This window comes from Typopeltis vanoorti, chromosome 10, assembly GCF_054136105.1.
Source record: "Typopeltis vanoorti isolate ZY-2024b chromosome 10, IOZ_Tvanoo_1.0, whole genome shotgun sequence".
Taxonomy (NCBI): Eukaryota; Metazoa; Arthropoda; class Arachnida; order Uropygi; family Thelyphonidae; genus Typopeltis; species Typopeltis vanoorti.
The window spans coordinates 72,235,494-72,256,599 of NC_143558.1; the positions used below are offsets into that span (position 1 = coordinate 72,235,494).

At 34.8% G+C, this 21,106-nt stretch overlaps 1 protein-coding gene across 2 annotated transcripts in view; it reads left to right on the forward strand.

The window, feature by feature from the left end:
* The window catches only part of LOC150102502 (coiled-coil domain-containing protein 167-like), a 162,583-nt gene that overhangs the window by 88,849 nt on the left and 52,628 nt on the right, over positions 1-21,106 (forward strand). For both annotated transcript variants that reach the window (XM_090399733.1, XM_090399731.1), the window contains exon 4: positions 7,792-7,886. In XM_090399733.1, the coding sequence (XP_090255859.1) occupies positions 7,792-7,886 (95 nt within the window). The remainder of the gene's footprint in view (positions 1-7,791; positions 7,887-21,106) is intronic.

Below are 21,106 nucleotides of genomic sequence, written 5' to 3' on the forward strand. Positions count from 1 at the left end.
CTCACTTATTCCGACAATCTCTGGGTGCACAGACGCAATTAGTGCAACCATTTCATCTGCCTTGCTTCTTATACTTCTAGCATTGGTATACAATGCTAGAAGTATAAGGATATAAATATACAGGATATGATACTACTGCATGAAAATCTTACATCATTACTAACTTCCTATCTACAGTTTTCATCCAAATCAGTCTGTTACTTGTCAAGACTCCAACTCAAGACTTCTTAAAAATCATTAAAAGGATAAAAACATCATAATACTGAAAGCTGACTAAGGCAACTCAACAGTTATTTTGAACCCCACAGAAGACATGGAAAAGATAAAATTACCCCTAGAAGACACAAACACCTATGGAAAGTTAGGATGAGATCCCATGGGATATTTCCATAATAAAACCAATAATTCAATAAAAAAATATGCTGAATTGGTAAGAAACAAAAAAAATGCTTAGAATCTAGACATGCTCTTGTACCCAGAATATATGGAGTCCATGAACTGCATAAACAAAACTTGTCCTTGAGACCAATTGTTGATGCAAGATTCTCTCCAACTTCTTTATTATCTAAACATCTGGCTAACCTACTCAAACCTCACATCAGGCAAACGTCCTCTTATGTTAAGAACACAATACACTTCATAGATAATATCAAACACATCACATTGGCTCCTACTGATATAATTGCAAGCCTGGACATAGTAAATCTTTTTGCAAATGTTCCAAGAATAAAAACCATACAAATACTTAAGGAAAATTTCCCACTATATATAGTGGATCTTTTTTTTAAACATTGCATTAATGGCACTTTTTTCAAATTCGAAGTTATGGGCTCTTCCCCTCTCTCCTATGTTATCTTATCTTTTCATGGAATGGTTTGAAAAATTAACCCTCCAGTATCAAGGAACACAATCAAAAATTTGGCAAAGATATTCCATGATATTTTTATAATCTGGCCCAGTTCTACTATCCATTTAGAAGATTTTGTTACCTTCCTGAACAAAATTCATCCTCAAATCTAATTCACAGTTGAAGTAGAAAGAAATAGATCTTTACATTTTTGGATATGCTAGTTCAGATATGAGAGCAAAACATGCTCATCTTTTCAGTCTACAGGAAACCATCTAACACAGGATATTCTCTACATACAACTTCTCATCACTACCAAAAGCACAAAAAATAGGCATCACCTGTTCCTTACATCATAGAGCCTATAGAATTTCCACAAATATAAAAGAAACCAAGAACTACAGTATCTCAATTCTGTCCTTCCTAAAAATGGCTACAATTGAACATTAGTGGAAAAAATTCTATCTCAACCTCCAAAAATAACAGAAGAATAAATAAACTAAGAATATAAAGGTGCAGTCCTTTCATATATATACATTCAATCATTAACAGATAAAATATCAAGACTGCTTTGCCAAAAAAAAAATCTAAAAGTTACTTTCTACCCAATCAACAAAATCTCCAATCATCCGAAACCTTCTAAACCACCACATCCATCACTTAAAAAACCAGCTGTCTACAACTACAGTATCTTAATTCTGTCCTTCCAAAAATGGTTGTAGCCATTTTTAGGAAGGACAGAATTAAGATACTGTAGTTTTTGGTTTCTTTTATATATATTTGTGGAAATTCTGTAGGCTCTATGATGTAAGGAACAAGATCAGTTGCAATTATGGGCTATTCTACGCAGATCTGGGGAGATATGCCTATCGGAACACATCAATGATGTTGAGAATGAAAGAAAGCACAAATCAGGGCTGACAGCACATACCACAGATAGAAAACATCTAGTAGAATGGCAGCAAACTGAAAAGATCTACATTAATTATACTAAAGAGCCTTCAAAGAATCAGCTGAAATGAAGTATCCTCTACAGTGCAACAAAAAACAAGGGATGATTTTACATCAAATCTGTTCTTCCTTAATCGCCATCATAACACACCTATATCTACCAGCGGTATATGGTAACCAACAAACCACCAGCCAGTGTAACAGCGAATGCATGCTTTCCAAATTTTCAAATATTCTTCACTAGAAATGTTAACTGTTATTCTTTGCTTGTAGTTTTTTTAATTTATTTGTACTATTTCTTGATGAAGTGAAACAAAAATTTTTTCACAAAGCTAGTCAAAACAATTTCTTTTTGACTTCTTTGTGAGTGGTTTAATACCGGAAAATAGTGATTCTAATGTCCTTTTTCCATAGAAGCCTACACAATGTGGCTACTCCCCAGAATTTGACCCTCTGACCTCCAGTTCTTCTGAATTATGCAGTGCATCCACCATGAAACTTTTATACCTCCATATCTGAGCATTTCTGGTCAAATTTCAGGTCTTTCATTGCTTTTTCTATTTTCAGTATGGATATGTATTCCTGTTGGATGTTTTCTGCCTCCATCCTGACACCACTTGCTTCATTTAGTAATCTTTCAAAAGTAATTACTCCAGACAGCTAGAATATCATCATCTTCAATACTAAAAAGCTGACTTGGTTGGCCAAATGGTTAGCTTATCCACTCCAGCCAAAAGGCTGTGGGTTTGAATCCCGCCATGGTCATGGATGTTTGTCATTGTAGTGGTGGTGAGCAGTAGATGGCATTGGTGTAGTTGGTGGATTGAGTGGTGGAGACAGAGCTGTAGAGGTGCCCTCCCTTGATGAGTCTTTGAACTCCCTGGAGGTGTCAATAATAATAAGATTTTTTTTTTTTTTTTTTCAAATGGTTGTATGAAGAGGGTATCAGGAGTAAGATGGGGAGAGAGAGAGAAAGCCCATGAATGTATACTCTATTTGTAAATTTTTCTTTGCTAAATGAAGCAGACAGACTTCACGGTGAAATGAAATAGAGCTGCTATATCACAAAGAATTAACTTTAATTATTATGCTGTTTAGAGGGACATTGGTAAATAGAGAGATATCAAAACTGATCATAATCTTTAAAGGTACCTGTGGCATAACTATAAAACAACAAATTTATATAATAACCATAGTAATGAACTTTAATGAAAGTACAAATATTTTTTATTGAAAATAACAGTACATCAGTGTGTGAAAAAACAAGCAAATCAAAGAAAAGAAAAGAAATACAAGGCTCATACAACAATTCAATTACCAATGCAACATGTTTGCTATGTGCTAGAAATTAATGTTAAAAATAAATAATATTAAAACGATATATTTTTGACCTTTACATATGATGAGAATCTCCCAAATTTTTGGAAGAGAGAGATAATTGTTTTGATTCAGGTTAGACCAATGTAAAAGTGTTTATTAATAGTGCACATATTATGTGCTCTATTAATTATCATAATGACTTCATAACACCAAGTTTTTGAGAGTTGTAATGAGCAGATTTTTGATATGTGTGAAGGATGTCCAAGAATGGTAAACAAAAGTAGTTTATCATTAGACGATGTTTATCATACTATTAGATGATTTGGTGTGGAGAGAAAGAGGTGACATATGAGAATTGGTTCAGACGCATCTGATACAAACATCTACTTATTTATATAACTTTTAGTAGTCAACTACATACTAACAATTTGATGAATAAATAGAGTAGAAGTGAAATGGATGAACACGGAAATTACAGTGTGTTAAAAAAAAGTTACAAAGTTAAAGATCATTGGTAGTGATCAGATGCATAAGAGATTAACAAGTCAAGCCAAAGAAAATTCAAGGGAACTCTTTTGTTCTCCCAAGCAAAATGCAGAATAATTAGAGACGTGACTGGTGGATTGTTTTAGTGATAGGATGACTATGGCTGAAAATGCTGTGTAGTATCCAGAATGGAGGCAGATACTAGATGTAAAATATCAAAATTTTACGAAGTATTGAGTGGGCTGTGGGAATGGATGACATATCACCAAATATTTTTAGAGAATGTTCAAAAGAGTTAACCGTGTCTTTGAACTGGTTATTTAATTGAGGATCTTGAAATGAGAAGGCATCCCTAATGAATAGAAAGAAGATAAAATAGTGCCTCTGCAAATGGTGCTAGGAGCGGTATTTTGAGTTATAGAAGTCTATGTATCTGCAGTTGTTAATTAAGGTAATAGAGAGATTGGCTAGAAATGGGTTGATAGACAGGATTCTCTGATGGCCAGCATATCATCATTTATGAAGGTGGACCTTGCCTCAGCAATGTATGTGCACTTTCTGAGAATGAATGTGTTGGTTAAGTAAGATTCATACATGTGTTATTCTTGGACTTTGCAAAGGCATTTGATGGACTGCTACATACCAAGTTGGTGCACAAACTAGGCAAGATGGAGATGCTTAACAGATTAGATGGATAGGAGATTGGCTTTCTGAATGATACTAGCATGTTATGCATGGTGAGGTCATGGAGAAAAGTGTGGTAAACAGTAGTATACTTCTGTTTATTATATAATGATATTTCATGTGGATTGATAGATATATTCAGTTATTTACGGAAGATTCCACGTTGGAGAGAATCATAAGTAGTAACGATGTTAACTTCTTTCAGGAAGATTTAAAATGGACTTATTGTGGATAAATGAATGTCAATCTTAATGTTGATAATTTTTGCAGACCTCCACCTTAGGACTTCAATGTTGGCAGTTAGGAATGCCAGGTGTAAGGCTGTGTACTGTATTAGTATAACTGCATTTCATTTGTGGATGAAAATCAATGATCTGTTGTTGAAGACTGACTAAGTAGAGGAAAAGAGGTGGTTGTGCCAGTGTAGAAGGCATTGGGCAGACCAAACATGGACTGTTGTGCTCAGATTTTGTCATCTAGTTTCCATTATGGTTGTTAAATGTTTGTTATGGGAAGAAGTTGAGGAAATGTAAATTGCAGAGTTTAATGGATAGATAGAAAAGAGTTGACATTTAAGTTGCTGAAAGGATTTTACTGAATTAATACAGAAAGGATTTTACTGAATTAATACAGAAAGGATTATACAAGAGTGTGGGACTGAGGAATGAGGACCATTCCTGGAAGCTTTGTTTATAGTGAGTATTGAAGAGGGGACTGAGGATTAGATTTTTTACATGGCAAATGGTGACTAACTACAGGAGTCAGCAAATTAAGCCACTATATGTATTAATGTTCTGCAAAGAATTTCAAAACCCATTTCCAAGAATGACCTATGACACAGTTTTCAAACAAATCATCTGCTCATATCATGCAGATGATAATTATATATACACACACACACACAGGTATCCCTCGATTAACGCGATTATTAATCCCTCAATGTTACCGCATATATCAAAATCATGTTAATCAAATATAATAATCAATGGTAAAAATTATAATGCGTCCATGATCGATTACTGTATTAATAATTCGTTCTATATGGTACTCTTTTAGGAAAGATAAAAAATGAATGCAAGGTAAATGTTTAATAAATGCTTGTACCTATGTTAGTTACTGCAACTTTTTATCAAAAAAAGTTATCAAGAGTCGTTAGAACAGTTTTAGTTTTTTTCTTATCAGCATAAATTCTATGATAACAAGCAAAGTGACTCTCAAGACTTCGGCAAACAAGCATTCTTTGATTAACATCTAAATCCATATCCATTATTGCTGCTTAAGCGATTCTAAACTGCGAAATATTCCACCCAGTTCTTTGATTGTTATCTCCTTTGGAACCTCATCTTCACATTCCATTTGTTCATTGTCTTCATATGTGCGTTGTTGTTTTATTTCAAGAAGATCGTTATCTTTTGATGATAATTTATTTAATTATCAAAATAAATAATTATTTAACATCTGCATTAACACCATCAAAACCAAGGTCTTCACCAATTGCAATGATTCTTCAACCATGTTGTTCACAAGATTCTGAAAACTACCTAAGTCATTAGCACATTCTGGCAAAAGGTTTTTCCAAACAGCTCTCATGCAGCTAGAAGAACACTTGCTCCCACGAGTCATGAATGGTTTTGATTGCGTGTTTAATGTTAAAATTTTTCCAAACTTCTTGGAGCATGATAGCATTTTCTTCCATTGTTTTTTCTACTGCCTTTGAGAATGTCTTTTTAAGAAAATAGGTTTTGAAAGTTGCAATGATGCCCATGTCCATGTGTTGTAGCAATGATATATTTGGTGGAAAAAATAAAACTTTAACATTCTCACACAGATCATTAAGAGAATTTGGATGACCAGTTGCATTGTCTGAAAGCAAACAATTGGAGCTTGTAATACACCCACTCTTAATGCTTAATGGGAGGAATGATGTCATAATGTTCATGATTTTCTTTCTCTTGGTCAGGAAGCACTCCTCAAGGCTTGCATGTTTCTGCGTGGTAAATTTAAAGGCGCATTAATTAAAACTCTTGCCGCATATATAAAGGGATCATCGCAATTAATTTCGCTGCGTCAATCAAATCCTGCATTAAGCAAGGACTCCTGTATATATATTAGGAATCTTCATGCTTATATTTTTAGCTTCTGTGATCATGAAGTTTTGTTGTTGCAGTTCTCTAGAACATAAAGATCTGTTTCTAGAACAATGGCTGAATCTCAAACTGCTTTATCTAAATAATTTTAGGATACTTGTTATATTAGGGAATACACTCTCAACCAACCAGAAAAATATCTCTTAAGTATCCTTTTGTGGTAGATAACAAAATATAACTCGACCAAAGTGTTAATGTATCATTTTATACTAATACATTTTAAAACATTAAAAAGTAAGTAATCAAACTGCATTTCAAATCACACATGCAACTGCTGCATTTAGAAGACTGAATAATATATATATGGAATCATTCAAATATTATGCTAATACCAAAATAAGGATCTTCAGTCGTGATAGTGTGAAAGCCGGGTTAATATTTTGATCAGAGGCACAGAAATTGAAGCTGGAAGCAAAATTAAATAGTTTTCAAAAATTGTTTGCATAAAATATTAAAAAAATAATTTGGCCTCAATTTAACACAAAGATGAGTTATATAAACTGACAGAAAAAAAAAAGTATTTTCAATGAAATAAAAAAATACAGATGGAGAGAGAGAGGCAGGATTAGTTAGAAGAGACTGAGGTAACTAGAGGAGATGAATCTCAGGCACTGATCATCAGTTCACAATTTGAGAAAACTTTCCATTTCGACAGTAGCAATGATGTTTAGGATTTAATACAGAAACTTTAAGATTACCAGATTTTTTATTCTTTTCTGAAATTTTACTCTTTCTTCACATAGGTGGCTTCTATAGCTAATCAGACAGCATTTAGCTAAAGTCAAGTTGTAGGTTCAAATCCCATTGTGCATATGAAGGCTTTTATCTGACAGATGATTTTCATTGTCCAGTGTGAAACCATTATCCTTATTGATGACTGGAAGTGGCTTGAAAAGTACCATGTTTGATCTCAATCCCTAACTCACTCACCATAGTGCTAAGGTGCTATAGTTATTCATTGTTTTGTGGAAGGGATTATCAATAAAAAAAATAATTGAAAAGAAAAAAATGATCCCATGCAACATGATCTAACAGTTGAACTGCTTACCATGATTTTTGTTCATTTCACTTCTTTTTTTTTTATTTTAATTTACTATTATGATTTTTCATTTGCATCACATTTTATTTATTTTTTCTGAATTCATTTATACTAATACATTTTAAAACATTAAAAATTTGGCATGGATTCAATTTTATGTGTTTATGGTTATTTGTAGCAAACAAAGTGAACTTTTTAAAAGGATCAAAATATGTGAATGCTTGGTATTGCACTTTTTATGTTTAACTAATTTTTATTTACTTCAGATCAGTATTAGTTATTAACTAATTCTGATCCATCATGCATTTTATTTGCAGATTGAAACCAAGGAAAATATCATTTCTGAAAAGCAGAAACAGTTGGATATACTTGAAATAAAATTAAGGAAGACCCAGATTTCTACTAAACACAGGTGTTTTTTTTCTTTTTATGATTATTATTATTTTTATAATAGGCATTGTATATTTTTATGTAATATCTGTATTGTTCACAGTTGTCATGAAGTGTCAGTTTGTTTTTGGTAACAGAATTGTTATGCATAGATTATGCGATATAGAAAATGAGTGACTGAAGCTATATGAGGACTTAGGATTGTGGTATGGAGAGAGAGGAAATGCAAATAGCAGAGGTTAGTGGATTAGCAGGAAAGAGGTGATATGATATGCATTTCAGTTGGTGAGGGAATTTTACAGGAATTATTGAAGGAATTATACATAGAGTGGTGGGTAAGAATGAGAGTCCATGGTTGGAAGCTGTGTGAAGGAGGTGGGGGGGGGGGTTAACATTTTGTTCTCACATCTCTATTTATGCTTGAATATTGAATGGTATGAAAAAATCATGTGAATTCATTTTGACTGAAGCAAGGACTTTAAACTTTATTATCATTATCACATCAACCTCCAGCAGATATTCATTGTGGAGTTTCACTCAACCAAAATTGAATTGAATTCTTAAATTAAATCCTTCTTAACTATACATTTACACAACTTCCAGGAATGGCCTCTTTTCTTCTAAGCCCTTTTTATGATAATTTTGGTTTTATAGGCCTCCCCCTGTTTCCATTTTTCTCTCTTGAAGGCTTCTCAATGCCAGCATTCTTCAGCCATATGCACTATTTTTCCTTCCAACTTCTTGCTGATCATCCTGGCATTTGTCTTAACTTCATATGGATGCCACTGGGTGATTGTCTTTGTCTATCACTTTTCATCTGTGCAGTATGTCCTGCCCATCTCTATTTCAGTTTTAAAATCTCTTCTCCTAAATTCAAACTTTCATTTCTTTTTTTTTTTTTTATATTGTCATTTCTTATTTTGTCTTGCAGTCTGATGTTTAGCATGGCTCTCTCTCTCCATTCTATGCTCACTTTTTCTCATTCTTTCCAGCATTTGTTTGGTTATTGGTCATGTCTCTGATCCTTAAATCATAACTGGAATGATACACTGATTGAAAAGTTTGGCTCTATTTTCTGGAAATGTTACTGCACAGGAATCTTTTCAGTTTGCCGAAAGCTACCCAATCCAGCTGAATTCTTCTTTTTATTTCTTCATCAATACTTTTTCGTAATGTAAAAGTTCTTCTAAGGTATGCGTATTCTTGTACTTGCTCTATTTTGTTATTATTTGTTCAGTTATCTGGTTTGCTTCAATATTTGTCATTATATTAGTTTTTGCATAGGTTATGTATAATCCTACTTTATTTGATACTGTATTTAATTCATTCATCATTTCTTCTAGTTATCTCTTGTTGTTTGCTATTGCTACAATATCATCAGCATATCATAAATTGTTTAGTTTTTTACTATTGATGTTGATCCTTTTGTCTCTCTAGTCTGGTTCACTCAGGACATATTTTAATACTTCATTGAATAATTTGGGTGAGATAGTATCTCCTTAGCATACTCCTTTATTTATTTGGAATGGGCTGCTTTGTTCTTCTTTAACTGAAATGGCAGATTTTAAGGAGCACAGAATCTGCATCAAATTTTGCTTCAACCTCAAAATAAACTGTTGCAGAAACCCACTGAATGCTTAAGAAAGCACTTGGTGATAATGCTATCAGCCAAAGCAGAACTTTTCTGTGGTACAAACACTTCAAGGATGGATGAATGTCTATCGATAACAATGAGCATTTGATGACTGTCAACAAGCACAGCACTGGAATACATTGCAAAAAGTGTGCAATTCATCACTGATAATTTGTCTACAAATTATCAGTGATGTTTTGTGAGATCATAGGACTGTTTAACACATTTTGTTGAGTGTTTTGAACATAAGATGCATTGCTGCAAAATTTCTGCAAAAATTCTAGTTTCCAAAAACATGACAGGCTTTGTTTTGACACAATTGAGGAGATCCAGGCAGAATCACAGGTGTGCTCAGCACAGTCTTGAGGACTTCCAGGGAAATCTCTGTGATTGTTGTATACATGCCTAAGGGGACTACTTTGAAGTAGACGGTGGAAAGCAGAAGTTAGGATAAGTAATTTTTTTATGGTCAGTCAAATTCACCAAATAGCACCTCATATCTGCATTTCCACCTCACATCTCATTTCCAGCATTAAATAGAATCAATGCTGGAAAGATCATTTTTGAACTGAATTGCTTTCCTCTGGACAGCATTTCAAACTTTTAGAGAGGTTTTAGGTGCATCTCTGCCAACATGAAAGCAGTATTCTATACAGCTAATAGTGGAGTAGGTGAAAAAAAGCATCTTGAGTGGAAGAGAATGCCAAGTTTTTTAAAATGCTGAAGAGATTATTGATGTGATGCATTTATGTCAAGAGAGGTTGAAGGTAAATGTCAATCTGAGCAGACATCTCTTCCTGCCTGGTGATTTGTGTGTTACTGAGAGTGAGTACACATCTCTTTTTTTGTGAGAGAAACTAAAATGGTGTTTTGGTGGCATTGGAGGTGATCGTATTGTTCTTGCTTCACTGAAGGATGGTATAGAGATTAAGGACAGTGTTTAGGACACTGAGTCAAGTTGATCTTGAAGCTTGAGATTTCTGCATGGTTTGTGAAATAAGTAGGATGAATGGAGAGTACTATTATCAACAAAACTGTGAATAACATTAGTGGTGACTGAGTGTAGATCATTAATGTAATGTAACTTTAGAAAGAAGGCAGGTGATAGAACTGAGTCCCAAGGTTCTTCTCCATTGGTGGTGAAGAGCTCAAAGTAAGGACCATTCACTATGACACACACACACAATAACCAGTAAAAGCAGGTAGGCCAAAGGATGGCAACTTGCTTAGCAGACCTCAATGCAAGATGTGATCAAAAGCTCTGGAAATTTCAAAGATGACATACACCCTGGAAAATGTAGGCAAGAGGGTCAGCCATGGACTTTGACTACAGAATTCATACTGATGGACCTCTGGACCATTGATGATTTTCTCCATTATTTTGGAGAGGATTGAGATGATGATTGTTGGTAGTTTGAAGGTAGACTTTGTTGGGATAAGAGAGGTGGAATTGCAGGTGAGCAGAAGTTGCATTATTGACCTTAGCAAGGGACCAGAAGGCATGGCTTCCATTTGGAGAGGAGAAGCAAGTTTTCTGCTGTTGACCTTTAATGAAATCAAATTTAGATTTGCTGATGATTAGTTGGCATTTATTGCATGCTTCAGCATAGGTTGAGTACGAAGCTGGGATTCTTGATGCAAGTCATTTCTGGTAAGCTTTTTTTTTTTTTTTTGACTATTTTAGTACACTTGCTGATGTATCAGAACTTGGAAAATGGATGAGAATTTTGGCTAGAATAAGGAATGAAGGCTTTCATGTCAGTGAAGATAATTTTCTGTCACTTTCTCAAAACAGGTGTTTTGGTAAGAAGAGCAGAAGCCGTAGTCAGACCAGAATAGAAATTCCAGAGGTCATCCCACTTGGTACTTTTGTTGTTCCAAAAGGACACAAGTTGGGGAGTTGTTGGAGGAAGGGCATTCTTGAGAGAGGAGACTTGCACAGGATTGTGTTCTGAGTTACCAAGAGTTGAGGTGACCTGTACAGCACATCTGCAAGGAATGCAACTGGTTAAAAAGAGATCAAGATTTGGGAGTATGAACAGGGGTTATCAGGAATTCAGGTAGTTGGATGTATGATTTGTGTTAGATTATTGCTATACCAAAAGCTTCTCATCCAGCTTTATCAGTGGTGTTGGAAAAGGAATGACTGTTGGAATTGTGGATGTTAAGGGCACTTAAGCAGATGATCTCACAGTTTGGATTGTAGATGATTGAGTTTGTGGAGAGAAAGGCAGCGAAATCAGAGTGACATTCAAAGTTTGGAGACTGGTAAATGGTAAATGTTACTAAATAGGGAAAGGAAACTTTGATCTAGAGAAGGTCAAAAAGCAGGAGATTCTAAAATAGAAATTCTCTGGCAAGCATTGCCAGATCTCAGAAAGGCACAGGTGCCACACTTGTGGCAAAAGCAGTCATGAAATGTGTAATTAGGACATTAGAGGTGAACATTAATTGATATAGCTGCAATTTAGATTTCTTTCAAGAGTAGGTCTGGCCTTGGATGACTGTAAGTTATCAACAACGTTGTGTGAGTTGATGTTTATGCCATGGATATTGTAAAGTGGAGGTGAAAGGTTTTTGGATTCTGGCATGATTTGTGTGTTATGCTTAGTCTTTTTGAGGGAGATTTGTTTAGTAGCAGTGTAACTGTTAATATAGTAGGTTTCATTATTGATTCATTTATTGTTAAATGAAAGGATAGGGTGGGGACATGTAGTAAGAGGAGATACACTCTTAAACATGATACCCATGCAGAGAGCAACCAGTCTCAGTACCATAATGTGCCTCTGACATTGCCTCTCACATTCTACTACTTGAACTCCCTTTCCTTTGGCAGAGTATGTGACAGCAGTGCACCAGCTGATTGGGAAGTCTTCTGACTCGTTACTGGCAATTTCAGGCAATTGCACTATCAGGCAGCCAGCCCGTTACCATTTTTACTTTATGGTGTGCCCTCAAAATAGAGAAGTTTTGGGTTTCTAAATATCTTTGGCATGCCCTTGAAGGATATCACTTACTGCTTGGAGAGGAGGGTGTGTGTGTGGGGGGGGGGGGGGGAACAGTGTGCCCTCTAAACATCAGTCCACTGTCACCCACCACCTCCACATCTTGAATCTCATCCTGAAGCAGTTTTCACCAATATGGTACACAGTCTTATATCTCTGTACTCCAAAGTGCAACACCTTGCACTTATTAATATTAAAACTACACCCTCACTCATTTGGTCAAGCTAAAAGTCTATTCAAATCTTTCTGAAGAGGGAATTATCATCAGCTTCCCATTTTGCATTATCAGCTAGCAACTGTCTGCGCAGTTAGCCTAGTGGCTTTGCGTTTTGCAACCATATGCCTGGGGAAGGAGTGTCCTAGGTTCGATTCCTGTTGGCGATGAGAAGAGCTTAAGGATCTTCCTCAGCCATAACCAAGTTAGCCGGTCTTGGGCATGGACAACAGGGTTTTTCTCCCCAGTTCTGGGGTTTTTCATCCCACAAACAGGCAAACCGGCCTCCTGAACACATATGAATACAGTCAGGAATACCTAAGATGATCCCTCCAGCCATAGGTCTGAATTGTCAGCTATGCCAGTCCCAAGCCCAGATAAAAATGGGGGGGGGGAATTGAGGTGGTGCCTTATTTCCCTGTAATAGGGACTCATGGCCGTTGAATCACCATACGAAATTAAAAAAAAAAAAGAAAAGCTAACAGCTGAAGATTCTCAGTCAATCTATGTGAAATATCATTAACTAATAAGTTAAATATCGTGGACGGGGGGGGGGGGTTCAAGAACAGATCCCAGGGACTTACAAAAACCATTCCAAACCATCTAACCAATCTGTTATCCATTCCCATCCTCTGCAGCTTGTACAACTAACCTGTCATGAGCTAATCTATCAAATGCTTTTGCAAAGCCCAAGAATATCACATTCATCACCTTATCATAAAAAAGTAAGGTTGCTAAAATTAGACCTATCATTTACAAACTCATGCTGTCCATCAACTCATTCCTGTATTCTTCCTAACCAACCCTTACATTTCTTTGACTACAACTGCATATATACAGACAGGTCAATAATTGGAAACTGCTGTCCTAGAACTGTGCCTTTCTCATTGCCTGAGCCTTTCTCACTGCAAGGCTTTCATTAAACAACTAGATCAAGGGCATCATTCCTTAGCAATGGTTCCTTGCACATTTCCATAAAAATATGTGGTAATATGTCATCCATTCCCACAGACTTATTAACATCTAACCAAGTTAACAGCTAACACACCTGATTCTTTTATCTGAAATTCTTTTAATTTTCTCCCTTGCACATGTTGTACAGCATTCATTTACTTGTTTCTCTTAGGATCTAGGAATGATGGCTCCAAACTAAATCATAACATTCAGTAACAACAAGGAAGTTCGTTAGTCATTAAAATATGAAATTACACCTACTAGTTTTGTGCACCTAAAATAGAAATGGTAACTTCATCATGACTTAATAAACATAAAAAATATATAAATAAATAACAAAGTTGAATAAATACTGAAAAACAAATAAATAAATTCTTGTTAACAAACATGAAATCGCATGGTATGCATTAGCCAGTTGCAGTTAACGACAGAAGGTTTGTTTATTGGCTAAGTTGAAGCCTTGAATGTTAAAAGATTTAATAAGCAATTTCCATATGTTACTTAATATCAGTGCTTTGTTTTCATTCAGTGATCTATGTGAATGAATGAATGACTATAACTGATTCCTTCAGAAGTCTGGAATAAAAATTTTCTTCTGCATATGGCATGGTTGAAATGTCCCAATGAGCTGCATAGTTGGTATCAATGGCTATTCCAAAAAAAACAGTTGATAGGATTTTATTTTCAAACCCTTCCCCTCTCTCAATAACCAGAATATCCAGTATAGCGACTTGATCATAATTCTGTATTTTTGTTATTATTACTTGACACTCCCAAGGGGGTCCAAGGACTCATCGCAGGAGGGCACTCCACTCTGCCAGACATCCAAACCTTTATCCTCTACTATCACTTATTCTTTTTCTGGGAGAAAAAAATCATTCTATGGGGGGGGGGGGGTAAAAAAAACAGCCTATATGAAATCTGCTAACTCACCTTCAAATGAAAAAGCCCATATAAGGATTCGTTTCATAACGACGAGAATAGGCCTTTTCCAATTGAAGGACACAATATACTGCCATTCTTCCAATTGCATACTGAGATGCTTGGTGTGCTCTTGTTAAGAGCACATCAGAGTAACTTTTAAACAATTCACAGCTTTCAGAGGTTGCCTAAAGATGTTGCACCTTCCTACAAATACCCAGGGGTATATAGAATTCTATGCTCTTTTGGTTTAGCCTACATATGATAGACAAGACATGGATTTGAAGCGAGAAAAAAGGAACATGTTGCAGATGTCGAACATAAAAGAAAAAGCTAGATCTACTATGGCCCACTATACTTATAATACCCACCATGCAGTTTACTGGACCATTTCAGCCATGCCCTATATAAGAATATTTTTTGTAGGAAGTTTTCGGTATTGAGACCACATTATAATATAAATAAGGAATTTAATAAAAACAAGCAATTAAAACCTGATAAGTTTCATATGTCATAAGGCTTACATCATCAGGGATAGTGGTACATAAAAGAGCAATGTTCTAACATGCATACAGTAACGAATTTACCATTTGTATTCTGGTTTATCAATTATATTTAACAGTTGTAAAACTATCAAAAACATCTAATATTTGTAATTAATTGTTAATAGCCTTTCATTGTGTAAAACTTTTATGGACCACTACCCCTGATGATATACGTCTTACGACGTATGAAACTTGTTGGGTTTTAATTGCTCATTTTGTATTAAATTCCTTATTTATATTATAATGTGGTCTTAATACCGAAAACTTCCCACAGAACTGCTAAACCATAGAAACTTTCGTTTATATCTGGAAGAATATTTTTTATTCCAGACTTCTGAACGAATCAGTTACCGTTACCCATTCATGCATATCACTGAATGAAAACCAAGGCTTGATATTAAGTGTAATATGGAGATCTCTTATTAAATCTTAACATCTGAGACTTCAACTTTGCCAACAGACATCTTCTGTTGTTAACTGCAGGCAGCTGATGCTTTTAATGTTTGTTAGCATGAATTTATTTACTTTTCTTATAATGGTTTTTCAGTGTTTATTCAACTTTATTATTTATTCATATATTTTTGGTGTTTATTAAGCTCCGATGAAGCCAACAGTTCTATTTTAGGTGTGAGAAATTAGTAGGCATATTTTTCATATTTTAACAACTAATAAAATTATTAGTATTATCACAGTAACCTCCATGGAGTCAGTAGACTCATCGTGGGAAGCCCACTCAACAAGCAACCCCCATCTATCATATTGAACCTTGAAATCATTTGTTCTCTGCATTCACAGTGCACTCTGTTATCTTTAAATATCTTTCGTTCATATCTTTAAACAACTTCCAGGGATGGCCTCTCGTTCTTCCTATCTTACTGCAAGAAAACTACTAATGCTTCCAAAACAGAGTTTGAAAGAGCAAAAAGCAAAAAACTTGCAGCTGTCCAAATGGCAGCCAAGCCTTTTAGTCTCTTGCCAAAGCAATTGGTCATAACTTTATCACAACACTATTCCCGCCCCTGTTATACCCAGATGGCTCTATTACATCATCACCCACAGAAAAAAGCCAATCTCCTGGCTTCATACTTTGCCTCCAATGCACACATAACTGACCATGGTAAATGTCCCCCCCAACTATTCCAGATGCCCAGTACTATCCCCTATATCTTTTTTTGCTAGAAAGAGATCAGAAAAATATTGCCAAATTAGACACAAAAGTCTCCTGGCCCTGATAGCATTCTTCCAATTGTCCTGAAGGTTTGTGCACCAGAACTGACTCCTATTCATACACGAGAAGTTGGTTGATTAATGCTTGTGGGCTCAACAAAGGGATTGGGGGGGGGATTATTTATTTTATATCTGGTAAAATTCTTGTTGTTAATAAACATTTTTCAATCATAAAACATTTTCTCTTTAAATAAATTTACCATGTAAAGTGAAGATACGATGCATTAATTGAATATATCTTTATTTTTTATATACTTATTTTATTAAAAGATATAACATTTTTGTTATGACTATCCGAGTAGCTTAGTTTTATTGCTATCTCCGTGTGGGACTGGCTAACTCATATTCAGTTGAAATGCTATTATACAGGTTATTCACATTCTAGATAGGATTGAATGCCAGGTCTTTCAAATCAAAGGGCATCATTGATACCAAATGAGCTGTGGAAGTTTTTTTCAGTTAATATTTATAAACTGCTTTGATCCGAGATGTTTCTAATTAATGAAGTAGTAGCTTTTAAGATCTCTTAATTGTACAGTAAATCCTCAACTTAGTTAATTCATTCTGAAGGGTTCCATGTAAGTCGAATGGTGCTTAAATACAATGCATTCTTACATAAGTTTGTTTCAAAGGATAATTAAAGCTAAATAGGTTCTGTTTATGAAAAAAACTGCAAAAATGAAAAGTGACTCAGTATCCTATTGAGTATATGAATATAAAAGTATGAAATATAATTGTATGAAAGCTAGTACAAACAGTATTACATATTCATTACGAATGTATAATACTGTATGTACTACATGTACGGTCCGTACTAGCACATATTTATAGCCTGTACTACTGCAGTCCCCCCCCCCATAAACCAGTTGATAGCATGCAATATCTTGGATTTTCTCTTGTATAAGCATAAAACTTATTGGCATTCATTGTTGCATGTTTCAATCCAAGTTGCCAACAAGTTTTCCATTTTGACCATTAATATCTCTTTATTTAGAAGTGATCATGGATTGCATTGGCTAAACTCTTTATGTGCTACATAATGCAGACTTTATCTTTCATAATAGTTCTAGTAGTCGATTCATTCATTTTGTAAGCTCATGCAATGTCTACAAACTTATTATCTTTTTTTATGTTGTTTAGTAATATTTACTTCAGTCTCCATAGTTATAATGTGCTGCTTCTTTTCACTGTGAATACATGTATTTATTCTCATCACTTTTACATTTCCCAGACATATTTAGGGTTTATATTTTGTTTGCAATAAGTACTATGTAGGTTCCCTTCCCTAACAAGATAGAACATGTGCTCAAGGTAGAAACAAACAAAATGGGTCAATTTACTAGGAAAGTTATCTGTTATGTTCAAAGTGGTGCTTGATGTTGCTAGTCTAAATCAAAGTACAGCAATAGCATATGTACAAATCTGTGTAACTTGAATCCATGTACAATGGGGACTTACTGTACTCAAACATTAGATACCTGTTCTCTGATTTATACTACTATTATTGTATTGCTTAACAGTAATCATCATTATACTCAAATATCAGTTCTACCAGACTGACTATTTAATTTTCAGAGTCAGGATATCTGTGAAAAATAAATCTTTTCTAAACAGTTCTTTGTAAAACTTATCTTCATCAATCTATTTTGCAGCAACCTTAAGTTTATCCTACAACAATATACTGTTATATACTGTTCATCTAACTTTCAAAATAGTGATCCTTCATTTTGAAATATAAGTCAGTCTCCTGACATTGTACTTTCCCAACAGATATCAGACTAAATTTTATTTTACCTTTTTTTCCCCATTATCTGCCCACCACCACCATCACCACTCCTGGTTAACACTAGCTGTCATCATTTTATGTATGTTTAAAAGTATTCTAAACTGCAATATAATGCCAAATTGGTGATATAATTAGAAAAAGTTACAACATTCTCGTTTAAAAAAAGTATGCCACTTCAAAAAAAAATTTCACTTTCCCTTCAGATTGAAGGGACACTGTTTTCTAATGAATATAATTCTAAAGAAAAAGTGATTTATATATATATATGACATTTAATAATAAAATAAATTTTTATCAATTGGTATAAAGCGACATGGTATCATATATGCCATAGCTATATAGTGATTACTCTTTTTTTTTTCTATTATTTAGCTATGCAGTATTTATGTTTATTCTTCTTTCATTAATTTACCATTATATAGTATGGACATGATATAGCACGGGCCACTTGGCACAGGTGGCATAGGTCCCTCTGATGGATAAACAGTTGTAAATCAACAGCAGTAGTTGCTATCAGGATGTGGGTGAACAGAGTCAGAAGCTCTGCTCAAATTAAAACCTCACAAAAACCCTAGGAGAGCACTATGTCATGCCAAGTCAGTGCTGCCATAAAAGCACTGCTAGTGAATAGCAGAAGCAGTTCTATAAGTACTGGATTGAGGCTGAAGAAGGATAATTCTGAAAGCTCAGTACCAGACTAATGTAGGCATGGACATTGGAGGTCTTTAATGGCTACATCATGGTGAGGTGGAAGGAAATGGGAACCCACCTACTTATTTTCCCAAGACTATATATAGCATGGAAACTGAACTAAAGGATTACCAAGTAAGGGAAACTAGCTCTCCTGAAAACTGGAGGGCTGTCTCCAGCAGGAGAGAAAATCATCACAGGGCCTCTCAGGGCCATCAACCAGCAAAATAGGTACTTGGAACATGAGATCCATGAAGTAGCGTGGAAGAAAACTCAAAGATGGAAATGAGATGATTGAACAGTTAGTAAGGTAAGATGGCCAAGACAGTTGAGATTTCTGGAGTGGGAATTACAGAATGATCTACTTAAGCTCACCAAATAGCACAGCAGGTGTTGGATTCCTGGTAAATAAGAAATTAGGATGTAAGATTAAAACCACTTGAGGATATAATGAAAGAATAATCCTTATTAAGATTCAGGCAGTTATAGAAATATTCATGCCAACAACAAGATACCATGACAAGGAAATAGAAGTATATGAACAGATTGTGGAAGCACTGACGAGAGTAAATGGTCAAGAAAACTTGATCTTAATGGGAGATTGGAATGTAGTTGTTGGAGAGGGAGAAGAGAAGAAGATTATTGGTAAATTCTGATTTGGCAAACAGAATGACAGAGGAGAAATACTCATTGAATTCTGCAAAATCCACAACCTAACCATAGCAAATACATTATTTGAACAGCTAAAACAAAGAAGATACACATGGATTGCATCAGGCAACACAGAAATATCAATTAGACTACATAATCATCCAAAAAAATATCATAACCAGGTGAAAATATGTAAAAGTTATCCTGGAGCAGATGTAAACACTCACCACACATTCATCATGACAAGTTATTTATCATGAAAAAAAATAATGCATAAATAAACCATACAAAAAATGGAATATATCGAAAATAGAAAAAAAAATGATCCAAATGCCTGCAAAGACTTTAGAGAAGAAACAGACAAATGAATAAATTCCCAGATACTACATGGAAGCCACATTAATGAAAAGTGGGAATCACTAATGAGAGAAATAAAGCTGCAGAAAAACATTTTGGTAAAGAAAAAATGCAATATAAGCCATAGATCACTGGAGAAACAGAGCTAATAACACAAAGAAGAAAGCACAAAAAAGTACAAACCGAGAGGGGTATCTTGGTGTAATGGTGGATAGGAATTTGAAGTTCAAAGGTCACATAGTAAAAATTGCAAATACAGCTCAGAGGATATTTGCGATGTGTAAAGAGTGCAAAGAAGAGTTATAAAGATTATATTAGGGCTATGAAATTTAGATTATGAGGACAGATTGTAGTATGTGGATTACAGACTCTGGTTAACAGGAGAAAAAGGGGTGATATGATATGATAGAGGTCTACAAACTTCTGAATGGATGTTATAGGATATTGTTTGATGGAATATTTTGCTTTACGAAAGATGGGGGAGAGAATACAGGAGGGACAGCTAGATAAATTAAGTTTGTATGTGGTTAAGAAAGGGATAAGAGAGTTTTCTCTCACAGAGCATGAATGAGTGGAATTGTTTGCTTTTGCAGTAGCGAATGCTTCTAGTGTGAATAAGTTAAAGGAAAAGTATGACAGCTGGTTTGGATAATGTATAGCCTCCATTGATGAGCCCTTGACTACCTGGAGGTCTCAGATAATTCCCAAACTATTAAAATTGCATATATTACTTTCACACATCTTAGTCTTGTAAACAAGACAAGAGAATTGTAATACAAAAAAAACATTGTTTAATTTATATAAATAGTACACAAATATAATTATTTACATAAAATTTGTTTAAAAAGATTCCATAAGAGATACACTTTCTCCCTCGTACTCATACAAATTTAATTTAATTGTATGCGTGGTAGTAGACTCTCGAGAACGCCAGTATTGAACAACAGCAATATGGCTCTCAGGGATGTTATAGCTCAAATTACTGTTCAAATGCTCAGGATTAAGGACGATCTCCCTGGATTCCACTATCTTTCTTTCAAATTCATCCTTGCAATGGAAAATGTTTTCAGATCTATCCCAGGAAACTGAGTGACCTTGAAAATTATCATGAGGACTGTTAGAGAAGAGAACATGGATGGATAAGGCACTAGCATTTGATCTTTTATAGGAGATGTCTCTTTTATGTCCTCCACGTGAAGTTCAACAGATTTATTAGTTTGGCTGTAATAAGGAACATTACAGTCACACCATAGTTTATA